Below are 15,996 nucleotides of genomic sequence, written 5' to 3' on the forward strand. Positions count from 1 at the left end.
CACTAATCTAGCTGAGAGGAAATGCTGGCACTGAAATGGCTGCTGACATAAACCCGGTGCTAGTAACCTACTGTATTGTAGCCTTAGTTCTGGTTTTGTCCTCAGGGCTGGAATGGCTGCAGGCCACTGGAAGTTCCTATTTAATTGATTGTTACATCTTGATTAATCCATCTCCATTGAGCAGATAAAATCCATCTCCATTTATCAGATTATTGTTTCCCACCTTAGGCCATGTTAAGGGGGTTTAGTGAGAACTGCCAGATCGTGAGGTTTCATCTCTGTGAGGGAGATAAGGAGAGAGGCAGGCACCTGGCCATGGTGGTTTATCAGAGACTGTCCCGTGGTGCCCAGAGAGAGGCTAAGCCTGCCCAATGGAGAGCCTGTCGGGAAGATACAAACAAACAAGTTAGAGAATATCTACCATGGTGCTAGTCCAATGTGACCCACTAACCTTGCCCGTGGCCTGAAGAGGCGTGTTACAAAGAACTAACCCCAAAGAACTAGCAAAATTGACAAACCTTGGACATTAGCACCACCAGACAGGGTTAGCTTGCAGATCTTAAAAGGACAGTGTGAGATTTTGGTGATTTGAGGAAAAGCCCTTTTTCTACCTACCCAGAGTCAGATGAACTCATGGATGCCATTTTTATGTCTCTAATTAGCATTAGCGCAGTAACTAGAAGTCTACCAGAACATGCTCATTAAGTTCATATGACTCTGAGTAAGTAGAAAAATGGCTTAGTTGCCAAAATGTCATACTATCCCTTTAAGCTCTGCATGCTAACCCAGTCTGGTGGAGTGCTGATGTCCAAGGTTGGTCAATTAAACCCTGTATTTAGGGAGTTTCTCCCATTCTTCTCTGCAGATCTTCTCAAGCTCTGTCAGGTTGGATGGGGAGCGTCGCTACACAGCTATTTTCATGTCTTTCCAGAGATGTTCGATCGGGTTCAAGGCCACTCAAGGACATTCAGAGACTTGTCCCGAAACCACTTCCTGTATTGTCTTGGCTGTGTACTTAGGTTCATTGTCCTGTTGGGCCGTGAACCTTCACCCTAGTCTGAGGTCCTGAGCACTCTGGAGCAGGTTTTCATCAAGGATCTCTCTCTACTTCGCTCCGCCAAGGAGTTCAATCTTGGTTTCATCAGACCAGAGAATCTTGTTTCTCATGGTCAGTGTCCTTTAGGTGCCTTTTGCAAACTCCAAGCGGGCTGTCATGTGCCTTTTTACTGAGGAGTGGCTTCCGTCTGGCCACTCTACCATAAAGGCCTGATTGGTAGAGTGCTGTAGAGGTGGTTGTCTTTCTGGAAGGTTCTCCCATCTCCACAGAGGAACTCTGAAACTCTGTCAGAGACCATCGAGTTCTTGGTCACCTCCCTGGCCAAAGCTCTTCTCCCCCGATTGCTCAGTTTGGCCAGGCAGCCAGCTCTAGGAAGAGTCTAGGTGGTTCCAAACTTCTTCCATTTAAGAATGATGGAGGACACTGTGTTCTTGGGAACCTTCAATGCTGCAGAAATGTTGTGGTACCCTTCCCCAGATCTGTGCCTCGACACAATCCTGTCTCGAAGCTCTACGGACAATTCCTTCGACCTCATGGCTTGGTTTTTGCTTTGACATGCACTGTCCACTGTGGGACCTTTTTATATAGACGTGTGTGCCTTTCCAAATCATGTCCAATCAATTGAATTTACTACAGGTGGACTCCAATTAAGTCGTAGAAACATCTCAAGGATGATCAATGGAAACAGGTCGCACCTGAGCTCAATTTCGAGTCTCATAGCGAAGGGTCTGACTACTTATGTAAAAAAGGTGTTTCTGTTTTTTATTTATTTATAAATTTGCCAACATTTCTAAAAGGCTGTTTGTCATTATGGGGTATTCTGTGTAGATTGATGATGAAAAAACATTTCATTTAATCCATTTTAGAATAAGGCTGTAACGTATCAAAATGTGGAAAAGGTCAAGAGGTCTGAATACTTTCTGAATTCACCGTATATCTCCTAAATATTTCTGATAGAAATGTGAGGTTCATTACTTACTAGTCAGGAAGACTTTGTTTGACTTTCATTCAAATGTCAGCAACCACCTTGTGCTTCCTTCACTGAACTTGGGACACATTTTCAATTTTACTCTGGTGGTCAGGTTCTCCACCAACACTACCTGCAGTAGCAGCTAGACTTTCTCAGGAGAGACCCCCCCCCCAATTCCAATCCCGCTCTGCCTCAGCCGTTTGACGTCAAAGAGCGACAGAATGATATGCCTGATTTGTCATTCCACTGCTAGGCGTCTAACAGACCCAAGCAAAGGGCAATGATTGCCTTGCCTGTGAGTGGCTGCATTTCAATTTGAATGATAAAGTCTAAGCCCGAACGCTTTGCCGTTGCATTAACCGCTCACACCCTGCCATTTTGTGCCTGGCGCTTTGTCATTTCCCTCATTTTCTCAGGCTTGTAAATGCAACTGCCCTCTGGCCTGACCCAGCAGAAACAGGCTGCACTATCTGCATAGCCTCAGGCAGGAGCATACCTCTGTAATCCTCCAGGGTCATGAAGCTACCTTTCAATTAGCCAGAGGGTTAGCTCTATGGCACATCAGATGACTATCTGTCTCAATAATCCCCCGTCATTAATCAATGGGTAGTCAATGCAAGACGGAGTGCCCTAAATCCTTCAGGACTAGTACTGAGGATTGCTTTTCCCCCTCTACCCTAGCTTTTGGGCCTCCTCACTCTGTTCTGGAAGAAGGAAGCTGGAACCACACACTACTTTTTCTCTCTCTCTTTCCTGTTCTGTCCCTTCAGCTTCCCCTCATGAATGACTCATGGAAACACAGAATAATTCATTTTGACGCAGATTGCAGCATTGCTATTCACCGTGTGTCGGTTTGTTGATCTCTATCAACAGCCAAGGTCTGGATTCAATCATCGCAGCAGGATTTGTCTAACTTAAAATTGGTCTCGAAATACATGTGTCTGTGTATAATGCAGTCTTGGTACAGTAGTTGCAGAACTGATTGAGAATCCGAGTCCTTTATCTAAGAATAGAAATTCATGTTATGAATTTATTGAGTCTTAAGACAAACGGGTGCTGACATGTGTAAATTGTGTGCCTCGTGTACTGTAGCATTGGCGTCTAAATAATGTGCCCGTAAGCTAAACCATCAGATGTGTTTAGACGGTAACCCAATAATATTTGTTGATGGACCCTCTCAAAGTTTCTATTATCCAGTATGCAGAGTATAGCCATTAACCTGCTGTTTATCCTTTGCAGCTATGAAATGCGGTGTGTTTACATCTAGCCACATACCGCCAGACACCAACACTGGAAATCAATACCCGATCCAGTTTCACCCATCTGCTTTCCAGGATGCATTTTTATTTTACGATCACGCCATGCAGTCGTTTCTTTTCATTAACTCCTAGCTTACGTTGTTGTGGTGGCGCTTCAGACTGGGAGGGGCGCCCTCGGCGCTACGCTAGTCCACCCCCGCCTTGTTGTGTGCTGTCGACGCATCCTCACAGCAGCCAGCAAGGCCACTTAAGAGTGCTTGCCGACTGTGTGAATACGGTGTTACAGCTGCGTAGAGACTGCAGCTGGGAAGAAGGCGTTGGTGAAGGAGGAAGCAGATTGACTTAAGGGTGGGGATGTCACCGGGGTGAGGTGGGGGATGCCTCCTAGCGTTTCTCACCTCTGTAGGGGGACGAGCGAGCACCGCAATTAAATTCTGTGTGTGTGTGTGAGGGAGAGCTCTGCGTGTTAGTTTAAGCACATCTGCCCGGCGTTCTCCAAAATAAATTGTTTAGAAACTTTCGCGTCTCCAGAGAGAGAGAGGGGGATTAAATGGGCCGTAGAGAACTGAGGAAAACTGAGGAGTAAAGAAAAACGTGTTTGTGATCGTTTTGGTCTGCTTCCAAAACGGAAAGAGTGGGAGGGAATTGGGGTGAATTGAAGAAACGCCCCGGTCGCTTCAGACTAGACTACTTGGAATTGAAATGATTGAGATTGTCATGGAAACAGCTGGAGCTATTCAGGGGAGGGGGAGACTGGGGACGGAAGATTTGAGGTGAACGTGCATGCAGAGGTTGAGAAGGTGCTCTTACCCCCATTGATAAAGTTCACACTGTACAGCACTGGCAGCCCGACTCCGTACATTCCCCCTCGGCACGTTAAGTGCCTTGACTGCGTCAACCTTTTAAATATTATTGGATATTTATAGTTCTATACATATGGGTACTTTACCTGTACTTTACCTACAGCAAGAACCTGAAATCGTACTCCTCATTATTTTCAACATCCATTCCAGATCCATTTTATTTTCCCTGCCTTTTTCCTGTTCTGAGAATCTCTTCCTGTTCGCTAAGTTGTGATTCGCTGAAACAGGGAAAGATGGTTCAGGTCGGCTGTTGTGCTCCTTCCCCCTAATCTCTATGAGTGACAGTAATATAGGCGGTGATATAAGCTCGCTGTGATCATTTTGACATTTATTACCCCTTGCTGGTTGATTTAGTCCTGACTCCCAACTACCCCTGTCCTGTTTCTCCCTGTACTGTGGCTTTGATGTTTTCACCTCCCTATGCCCAGATTTAGATATGGACATCAGGGCCTTGCATCTCCCTAGCCCTCTGTCTTGGCAGGACATTCCAAGCTGCCCTGTATGGGGTCTGGTTTTTGGAATGGATCAAACTGCAGGCGGGTTTCTGCCTCTTATAGCCTCGTGTGACTCTGAGTTTATTTCCTCCATTGGACTGGTTTACAGTGGGGGAGTGCTCATAGCCCGGGGTTAAACTAACTGACCCATTAGGTGCGAGAGGGTGGGGGTGGGCAGAGCAGAGCAGTATGTCGACGTGTTCCATTTTTCAATTCCATCATGCATGACCACAGTGTGCTAGTCATTACCACTTCTGTAGTCCCCTTTCACTTCCCTTTTCCTGTCTCTTTCCCTGTCTCTCGTCTCTGCGTTGTTGTGCCCGATGTACGCCTCGGTCAAAATCTCAGACCCGGGATTCGTCACATCGTGGGTCACAAAATGTGTTCCTCATTTTTGTTTCTCTACCGAAACAAGAGTGGACCGGCTCAAACTTGGCTCACACCAACCGTACTAGGACCGTAGAAATGGGCAACGGGGGGCTGCAAAAAAAAAAAAAAAACTGCAACTAAAGGGGAGGAATCAATCCCAGTTAAATCGCTACAACACTGATCGAGACACCACCACCTCACTGACCGCATCTCACCAGGAGAGCACCAGAACAACAACACTACTCGTATGGAAAGAGGCCCATTTAAAAACCGACCAACCTCCTCTTTCCTACCCTCCCATTTTTTTTGTCTCTCCCTCTACCTTTTGCTCCTCTCCTCCCCCCTTTTCAGAGGCCATAGTGGACCCGTCCAACGCAGGCATGGTGGCGGGGGCTATCATCGGCAGCCTGCTGGCCCTGCTGCTGGTCAGCTCGCTGATTGCTGTCCTGGTGACCCGCAGTCGCCGGCAACGGCGCGGTTACCCCGGCAATGGAGAGCCTGGCGCCTACGGGAACAAAGCCCGCCTCTTCGGCGGAGCTGGCAACAAGAACGAAGGCACGGGGGCCAACATCAACGGGCCCATCTATACGTACCGCGAGAGCGACCCCGGAGCGCTGGCGGAGAATGTCAACGACTTCCACGGCCCGCCAGGCTCCACTCCCACCGCCCACGACATCCTGCTGAGCAGCGAGATGGACGAGGCGGAGCGCAGGAAATTTGACGCCCTCGGCGACAGCCTGGAGGAGGAAGAGGAGCGCTACGACAGCTTTAGCGTGGGCATGGTTCCAGCCTATCACATCCACCGGCACAACGAGGAGATGGGAGGGGTCAGCATGTACCTCGACGACGACATGGAGTCACAGCGGGATGGGTCGGTCATCTCCCGGACTGCCATCTACGTCTAGAGAGGGGCGGTCAACCAACAGGGTCCAGGAGGGAGAGCTGAGGACAGGGTGGAGAGTCCACCAACAACCACCTCTCTGGAACGATACCACCAACAACCACCCCTCCCCCTGCATACTAAATAGACATGCTACGCTTATGGTAATTTTACCCCAAAAAATCACTACAGAAACAAAACAAGACGTTGAAACTGAACTGTAACTGAGGAACAAGCAGAATGATAACTAGAGTGCGCTGGTCAATGACTAGACATCTCGATAAGTCAGTCAGTCCACCAAAATAAATTGTAACAATGTAACTCATCTTCAATGCTGCTTACTGCTCCATTTCAGCTTAGCAAGTGAAACGTGAAGAATTACCATGTGACTGCGTTAGTAGCCAACTAATCCACAGGACTGCAAACACTAAGACTTTTTCTCGGTAAGGAAACGTACCGTTCAATGTCGCCTTCATGGTAAAACTTTTAGACGCGCTCATAGATGGTCGCACTCGTTCCATAACCACGGCTACTGCTTGAAGACGTCCTCCAGCGGACCGCGGTGTGGAGGACAAGGAACAAAGCTGTAACTTGTTGTCTTAATGTGCATCATCACAGGCGTTCCATAGCACAGTGTTACGTAAATGGTCTTTGTATTGTCAAGATGTTTGGGCCTTCAGGCCTTGTTGAACCACAGTTGGTGTTAATGACTCAGGCAGTTTCCATCTTCCATTTCCTTCTTTCTTTCTTTTTTCTTCATTATTTTCTTTTACATATGGGAGGCCAGCGACGTGGTAGACCGAGCTGGAGCTGGGGTTTGGATGAGAGAAATGGTGCGACCAGATCGGTTTGTTTTTCCAACTGTCTGTTGGCTGTTCATGTTGGTGGAACATCACTGCTAAGCGAAGGGCAGCGGGTCAGCTGGCACCATCCCAGGGTATTGGGCCCCGTGCCAGGCTGTACTAGCCTTCCACGCTGAGGGACCAACCAGCTCCTGTAATGATCAGCGCCACGTCTAGTCTGCCTAGCGATAGTACAAGAGAGACCGACAGATCGACATGCACACCCAGCTCTAACTGAACCTCCTGCTCTGCCTGTCAGTTTGACCAATTAAAAAAAGGAAGCGGACTCCATTTCCCCGGCAAGTCAATAAATGCACCGTCTATTTAATAGTAAAGAAATGTTTCGCCGCTGATGCTCGAGGGACCGGAGGCGGAATATTTCCCTTTTTTTTACCAGAACAAGCTGTTCCTAGCCCACATGTTTAATTCAGGAGTAGAAGAAGCATAAAAGTGTTGCGCATTATCTCATGTAGAGGTATAGAGCGAGAGAGGCTGATTTCCGGCTGGTATTGAGCGCTTTTGCGATTTTAATTTTAATTTTTTTAATGCAGTTAAGCCCAAGCATTAATAAGACAAGCCGCACATACGGCTGAAATTGCGAAGTTTTGCTCCCGAACACAGTAGGAGTTATGAAGTGTTATGAGGTCGACCGTCTGCCTTGTTGTCGACCGTCAACGATCGATCATCTACTTCAAAATACAGTATTATTATTATTTTAGCAGGGCGAAATGCTTAGTTGAGTTTTTTGCTGTATGTTAATGGAAAAATCTCTGCCGGGCCTTCTAAGGGGGCAGTAACACACAAAATACGCCTGTGACTGTGTGTGGGGATATTTCTGACCATATGCGAGGCCCATTAGTTCTAAGCCTGGCCGGCATATGTGTTTTCGAGTTCTGAGTTGACCGAAATTGACTCGCTGCCAGACTTGGAACGAGGTTAAGGGGCTAACCCCACCCGCAGTATGTTCCACTGTCGGATTGGCGCGGTTCACTTTTTAAAGTAGCGGCCGAGTGTGTGTGCTGACTAGTGTGTGTGTATTGTGCAAGGGTGTGTGTAGCGTGATTGTACAGATTCGAGTTGTGTATATCCCACATGCTGATTCACCGTGCAATAGCCCAATGTTATGCAGGAGTTGTTTTGCATAATGTCATACATATGGATGGCTAAGCCTATCTCTGAGTCATTCATCTGTCATTTCATGCACAGTAACCTCACTGATGAAGGGGTTGGGGGACGGTGATAGGAAACTGCTTAGCACGGGGACCCGCATGGACATGAATATTACACTGGCGGAGCCGGAATGAAGCCGGACTGGCTCAAAGGGCCTTTGGAGTGGTCTCCTGTGCCACCCCGGCCAGATGGAAACTTGATTGGGTACTAGTGTCCGGGCCGTTGCTCTGTAAATATTGTGACCCACTCCCGCTCCTTTGCTTTTTCTTATCACAGATAGAGGTCGACTGATTATGATTTTTCAACGGCGATACCGATTTATTGGAGGACCAGAAAATAGCCAATCCTGATTTAATCTGCAGTTTTTTAAAAATGTAATGTATTTTTTTATTTTTGTAAATAATTTTTATTATTTTTTAAATATATATATATTATATATATATTATATATATATAATAATGACAATTACAACAATACTGAATGAACAATTAACACTTATAATACATCAATATAATCTATTTAGTCTCAAATAAATAATGAAACATGTTCAATTTGGTTTAAATAATGCAAAACACAGTGTTGGAGAAGAAAGTAAAAGTGCAATATGTTCCATGTAAAAAAGCTAACGTTTAAGTTCCTTGCTCGGAACATGAAAACATATGAAAGCTGGTGGTTCAATATTCCTAGTTAAGAAGTTTTAGGTTGTAGTTATTATAGAAATGATGATGCGTCGACTATTTCTCTCTATACCATTTGTATTTCGTATACCTTTGACAATTGGATGTTCCTATAGGCACTTTAGTATTGCCAGCCTAATCTCGGGAGTTGATAGGTTGGAAGTCATAAACAGCGCTGTGCCTCAAGCATTGCTAAAAGCTGCTGGCAAATGCAGTAAAGTGCTGTTTGAATGAATGCTTACGAGCCTGCTGCCTACCGCCCCTCAGTCAGACTGCTCTATCAAATATTAAATCATAGACTCAATTATAATATAATAAACACAGAAATACGAGCATTTGGTCATTTAATATGGTCAGATCTGGAAACGATCATTTGGAAAATAAAAATTTTCTTTCAGTGAAATACGGAACCGTTCTGTATTTTATTGAACGGGTGGCAACCCAAAGTCTAAATATTGCTGTTACATTGCATAACCTTCAGTGTTATGTCATAATTATGTAAAATTCTGGTAAATTAGTTCACAGTTCGCAACGAGCCAGGTGGCCCAAACTGCTGCATATACCCTGACTCTGCTTGCACTGAACGCAAGAGAAGTGACACAATTTCCCTAGTTAATATTGCCTGCTAACATGAATTTATTTTAACTAAATATGCAGGTTTAAAAATATATACTTCTGTGTATTGATTTTAAGAAAGGCATTTATGTTTATGGTTAGGTACATTTTTCGCGAATGTGCTTTTGTTAAATCATCCCCCGTTTGGTGAAATATAAGTAGGCTGTGATACGATAATAAATTAACAGGCACCGCATTGATTATATGCAACGCAGGACAAGCTAGTTAACCTAGTAATATCATCAACCATGTGTAGTTAACTAGTGATTATGTGAAGATTGATTGTTTTTTTATAAGAGAAGTTTAATGCTAGCTAGCAACTTACCTTGGCTCCTTGCAGCCACAAGGTCCTTTTGACGCTGCACTCGCGTAACAGATGGTCAGCCTGCCACGCAGTCTCCTCGTGGATTGCAATGTAATCGGCCATAATCGGCGTCCAAAAAGGACGCCGATTACCGATTTGTTATGAAAACTTGAAATCTGCCATGCCGATTAATCGGTCGACCTCTAATCACAGATTCCTATCACATTATCAGATCATCACCACTGTGTTCAAATGAACTGTTTTCCTTATGATGTTTTGTGCGAATGGGTATCCATTTCTTTTAGAAGTAAGAAAATAAGTGTTCTTATGTGAGGTGTTGGTTGTGTATATCTTGATGGAAGATATACATTTAATGAAGTGTGTTTATCTTCAATACTCCCTTAAGAGATGTTATTTATAAGTGCAGTGTGGGTAATGGTAAGTATCACAGACTACTCTCATGGGAAATGGTTGGAAGATAACCAATGAGTACAAATGACCTTAATGTAATTACATGTGTGTCAAGGCATGTATCTTGTAGCCTGCTGTTATGTAGAGGTGTATATTATCGAGGGCCTTGATCTCCAATCTGCTCTGACCATCTTTTCCACACAAATGCTCTCTCGCTCCCTTCCACGGGATAAACTCTCACGAGAGCATATAATCACACACCCATGCAGATCTGTTTCACCCATAGAATTCTCTCTCACACAAACTATATTTCCCTGACCCGACACACACTTTGAGTTCGATGCCTCCCATTAGCGGGGGGGGGGCGAGATTGTTCCTGGTTGGGCTCCTGTGACTCCATCACTCTCCATCTTGTTATTAAGATGAACAGAGAGGCAACATCTTTCTCTACAGAGGCTTAAAACATTTGATTCTCCATTCCCCTGTTTTTAGAAGTAAACAAGCACCAATTTCACTCTGTGGGAAGTGGTGCTACAGCTTCTAAGGACCATGTCAGAATAAAAAGCGATGTCTCTAGCATGCAATTACCAGCCCTGTCTAAGGGCGGTGATGGTGGTGGTTTTAAAAAGCATAAATGGGTCACGACATCCTACAATTCTTGTCCGACTCTAATCTCAAGACCACCAAACAAAGCCTTAAATTCACAGTTTCGCCACATGCATTATTCCCCGTGTCCCTTGTGTACAAAGTATAAATAAATCCAACATACTTGCAACATGCATTACTAATTGATGTGGTTACGTCAGTGCATCTGTTCTGCCCAGCTGCTGGTATAACAAGATATTCATATTTTCTGGTCAATTCTACAGTTTTGTTGTTGTTGTGTACAATATTGACAGGACGGTGACCTGGAGAATATGAATAATATTAAAATGCTCCTATATTCCAAGATGTTTGTGTCTCTCACTATAAGCTGCTAGAATAACAATGTCTTCTGTATCACCGTCTGACTGTGTGGGTGTTTTTATTTGGAACCTTTCGTTCCGGTTCGTCCTGTCAACATTATTTTTGTATTCTGGTGTTTATTAAAGTATGATGGATTTCTAAATATGATTTGAGTCTGTTATGTGTGACGTTCAGCCAGCGCAATGATCCGTCTGCGAATTTGATATGTAACATGTATATCGACAATGTTTTCGCTTCGGCCCTTGCGGTTGATTAGGTCGAGCTTATTATAAAGCTGAAATTATTCTCATTATTACACAGAGAACGGTCTGTTCGCTTACATTTATCACATGCTTCGACAACAATCCTATCTAGACAAGTGTAGTTACCCAAAGTGCTAGAGAAACTATAGGGTTATTGATGTGAAACAATGAGATGTAATAAGCGGAGAGTAACTGTCATGCAAAGAATACTGACGACAACGAGCAGTATCTTAAAGTAGATGCATTCATGGTTCGCTGAGTGTGTTGTTCACAACATGTGGGCTGGATGATGTATGTTGACTGCAGATCCCCCAAAAATGTATGTACTTAAATAAGGTGGCTAATTCAGCCAAACCTGTGGTACTACATTGCCCCGCCAAATTCTTGACTGCAGTCGAGACATTTATGGTCCTCCTGAGTCCACTTTAGGTCCTCGTCTGTTGCCTTGACTACACCTCTCTGCAGCACTCTGTCAATCCCTCTTCATTCAGGCCTTTTATCCTTGTTGACCTAATGCAGGTGATTGTGACACGAATGGCTTAGTTTTAGTTCAGGGAACGGTACTGAAAAGAATAACCTTTTTTTTTTAATAAAGATTTGTTTTTAGAGTCATATTTTACGAAAGTCAATCTACCTCAAGTCTGCTGGCATGTAAATCTTAGTAACGGCTTTGAAAGGTGGGATTGTGACAAGCAACAAACAATTACTGTACCTCAGACAATCTTTGGTTGTCACCAATTGTTTTTGGCGGGGCATACAGGCAGAATGTTAAATAATGCAGCAGGGCACATTAACGACTGAAGTAGACCCACATGTCATAGTAATGGGATGTCGTTTTTCTGCCTCAATGCGAAATCATGTCATTAGCTGACACTCCATTTTTTTTTTTTGGTGCATATTATTCTATTAGTTCCCCTTTTGTCTTTTAACAGTGGACTTTTTTTCCTCACGAGACCTATGTGTGTGAGAATGTGAATTGTTATGGATTTTGTAGGCCGCCACATCTATGCATATAATTTTTCTTTATTTAAAACGTTTCTTTATCCCCACGTATGAATGGAAGACAGGCATGTCTGCATTCCTAGGCATGTCAAAATTCCATGACAAATTAGAAAATAATTTTTTAGAAATGAGAGCGATTTTATAAATAAAATTGAAACTGAAATGTAAAATAAACTGCCTAACACATTCTTCCGTAGTATTATTTGTGGAATGTCATTGTACAAGGTAGCCCATCAAATTGCACTGGAAGGCGGAATGCTTGAAATGATTTTCCTCGACTCGTCAATAAGTGTCTCGCCCACATGACCTAGTAGCTCGTTATTTACCTTGGGGCTTGTGATCTTAACCAGAGGGTGTCCGGGCAGGGCTAGCAGAAACGCCTGATAGCCTACTATGTTCGGGCCTGCCGCCTGCTTGCCCTGCCCACAGTATATTGACAAGACCACTAATGGCTCTGGCTGTCCAGTATTAATAGACCGGCAGAACTGTGGACAGCCACAGGGGGTCTTCCATTGAGCCCTTTGTGGACCGCCCTGGGGCCTGACACCCCTCTCTCACCTTTCCCGCGCCACTCGGGCTGAATGGATTGACACAGATTGACAGATAAATGGCCTACAGCGTCTTTTCTCCAGGCCAGTCTCTCAGTGGGACGGACAGATAGTCAGCCAGGGAGCAAATCCTGTCCAGTTCATCACCTCCTGAATGTTCTCTCAGTTTCTCATCAAACTCACATTTGTATCTGTGTGAACAGTTTTGCTGTCAGTTGTCATAGCACCTGCGAGTTCAAATCAAATGTTATTTGTCGCATGCTTTGTAAACAACCAGTGTGGACTAACAGTGCAATGCTTATTTATGAGTCCTTTTCCAACAATGCAGAGTTAAAGGTGTAAATGACATGTAAATAGTGAGGAATAAATACACAGTGAATAACGAATAGCAATAAGGAGTAAAAATAACGGGGTTATTTGCATATTTCCAAAGCAACGTCCAGTAAGTAGCAAGTAGGCTTAAGTGCCTTGCTCAGTCACCTAGTCAGCTTGGGGATTTGAACCAGAGACCTCTCGGTTACTCGCCCAACGCTCTTAACCACTCGGCTACCTGCCGCCCTATACAGGGAGTACCAGTACCGAGTCCATGTGCAGCAGCTGCCAGGGAAAACCTTCAGCAATGTGTGATACAATGTGTGAAGATCACACTCACTGTTATTTATTAGAACGCAGGTTTCTTAAGAAAAGCCTCGTGACTTAGTCAGCTGTGCCTTTTCACACTCGCGGGTGTGTCGTCGTACGTGTGAACCCGAGCACGAGGGAGAACTCGGCGAGCGCACCTCGCTACAGCAGCTTTTGATAAGGCTATGGTAGCAACAGTAGTCAACGTGTTTCCAGCTGATCTAGAATCAGCATCTACCTACCACCCATAACGTGGTCACCAGTTGGTATGTGATGTTATGCGAGTTAAAGTAGCTAATCCTAACTGATCCCAGGACAGTGGGTAATGGATAGCGCCGGCTCGCTAACTGCAACGACAAGGTTCAGAATGTATAACCAGGAAGTGACACTGAGCCAAGGAGAGGAGGTTGAACGTGGGCACTTGGAGACCGGACATGTCATCTTCGGTTTGGCTCTCTGCACGGCGGTGACAAAAGCAGAGGGAGAGATACCAGACGGCTGCTCTCTCTTTCTCTTCTCTCTCTGGCTTGTGAAGATAACACTGACACCTCTGGAACACACCACTGCACCATCGCTTCTCTGGTCCCCATCGTTCCCTGTGAAATGATGGTCAGAGTCCACCAGTTCTCGAAGCCTTTTTATGTAGGCTGCGAAGTGATAGGCATGCTCAGTCCTGCCCCACTTCTCTAGAGGCCTTTAAATCCACTATCATATTATATACCTTTCTCCCCCATCAAGAACATCTTTCATTTAAAATTTAAATGATATTTTTTAAAGGGTCAATCTGTGATTGCTGCATCCATTTTTGACTTATTAAATTAATGATATATACCCAGTGATTCTTGAAGAATATAACTTCTACATGCCTTGTGAGCTTAGTTCAACTGTCGTAACCCAAAATACACTACATGACCAAAAGTATGTGGAAACCTGCTCGTTGAACATCTCATTCCAAAATCATGGGCAATAATATGAAATTGGTCCCTCCTTTACTGTTATAAGAGCCTCCACTCTTCTGGGAAGGTTTTCCACTAGATGTTGGAACATTGCTGCAGGGACTTGCTTCCATTCAGCCACGAGCATTAGTGAGGTCGGGCACTGATGTTGGGTGATTTAGGTCTGGCTCACAGTCGGCGCTCCAATTCATCCCAAAGGTGTTCGATGGGGTTGAGGTCAGGGCTCTGTGCAGGCCAGTCAAGTTCTTCCACACCAATCTCGACAAACCATTTCTGTATGGACCTCGCTTTGTGCACAGGGGCGTTGTAATGCTGAAATAGGAAAAGGCCTTCCCCAAACTGTTGCCACAAAGTTGGAAGCACAGAATCGTCTAGAATGTCATTGTATGCTGTAGTGTTAAGATTTCCCTTCACTGGAACTAAGGGGTCTAGCCCGAACCATGAAAAACAGCCCCAGATCGTTATTCCTCCTTCACCAAACTACAGTTGGCACTATGCATTCGGGCAGGTAGCGTTCTCCTGGCATCCGCCAAACCCAGATTTGTCCGTCGGACTGCCAGATAACGCGTTTCCACTGCTCTAGAGTTGAATGGCGGCGAGCATTGGCGATGGTGATCTTAGGCTTGTGTGCGGCTGCTCGGCCATGGAAACCCATTTTGTGAAGCTCCCTATGAACAGTTCTTATGCTGATGTTGCTTCCAGAGACAGTTTGGAACTCTGTAGTGAGTGTTGCAACTGAGGACAGACTATTTTTACACGCTTTATCTCTCGGCGGTTCTGTGAGCTTGTGTGGCCTACCATTTTGCGGCTGAGCCGTTGTTGCTCCTAGACGTTTCCACTTCACAAGAACAGCACTTACAGTTGCCTGGGGACAGCTCTAGCAGGGCAAAAAGTGGGCGAACTGACTTGTTGGAAAGGTGGCGTCCTATGACGGTGCCGCGTTGAGTAAGGCCATTCCTCTGCCAAGGTTTGTCTATGGCGATTTGCATGGCTGTATGCTCGATTTTTATACACCTGTTGTGTCGCTGAAATGGCCGACTCCAATAATTTGAAGCTTTGTATATATAGTTCATAAGCTTGTGTAATTTGTAAACAAGTGGTTATATTTATCCAACCCCATCCCTCAGCTGTTTACCAAAACAGTGGTGGGGTGGCTGCTTAGTTATTGTTTGAGCTGCGGAGCTCCCCTTTAAATCCACAGCCATGATGCTTTCTCCCCCATCCAGAACACGATCTTTAGTGTACCGTTCAACGTATATTCTGTCCCCCAGTTAGCTTGAATTATTTATTCACCAAGATATTTTTGTTATCTACAGAGTTTAGTATGACACCCCAGAGGCCACTAGGCTACCTACCGCTTAGTAGCATAGCGCTCTATTCCCTCCACTTAAGTAAACAATAACCCTGTTTCCATGGCGTCCCGTAGATCCAGGCATGGTTAATTGGCGTTGTAAGAAGGGTCGGTAATGGAGAAGATTGGTGACTCGTTCTTAGGAGAGCTATTCAACAGGGCCTCTGGTTCTCCAGCATTCTACTGCTGCTTTATGAGTGTTGGGAAGGAGGAAGTGGGTTTTCTAGCGCCTAAGAATAGATCTGCGAAACGGAAATGATTTTAATGTGAAGTGGAGGGTGTGCGCGTGATTGTGTGTGTTATGTGCGTGGCTCCGGGCATTCTGCAGATCATTCAATGTTTAATCCAGCGCTTTCCCCCGCCAGCACGATTCCCAACAGGCAGCTCCCACTCTAGAGT

The 15,996-nt window shown here is 45.0% G+C and overlaps 1 protein-coding gene across 2 annotated transcripts in view; it reads left to right on the forward strand.

Annotated features, from left to right (window-relative positions):
• The window catches only part of LOC120022450 (poliovirus receptor-like), a 76,293-nt gene that overhangs the window by 32,971 nt on the left and 27,326 nt on the right, over positions 1 to 15,996 (forward strand). Inside the window, exon 7 of one of the 2 annotated variants that reach the window (XM_038966355.1) lies at positions 5,364 to 8,338. The exons of the other annotated variant lie outside the window; for it this stretch is intronic. Within the exon in view, the coding sequence (XP_038822283.1) occupies positions 5,364 to 5,917 (554 nt within the window). The 3' untranslated portion in view covers positions 5,918 to 8,338. Of the gene's footprint in view, positions 1 to 5,363; positions 8,339 to 15,996 lie in introns of those variants that run through there. 2 annotated transcript variants of the gene reach the window in all.

The sequence above is a fragment of the Salvelinus namaycush genome, chromosome 27 (genome assembly GCF_016432855.1).
Source record: "Salvelinus namaycush isolate Seneca chromosome 27, SaNama_1.0, whole genome shotgun sequence".
In the NCBI taxonomy this organism is placed as follows: Eukaryota; Metazoa; Chordata; class Actinopteri; order Salmoniformes; family Salmonidae; genus Salvelinus; species Salvelinus namaycush.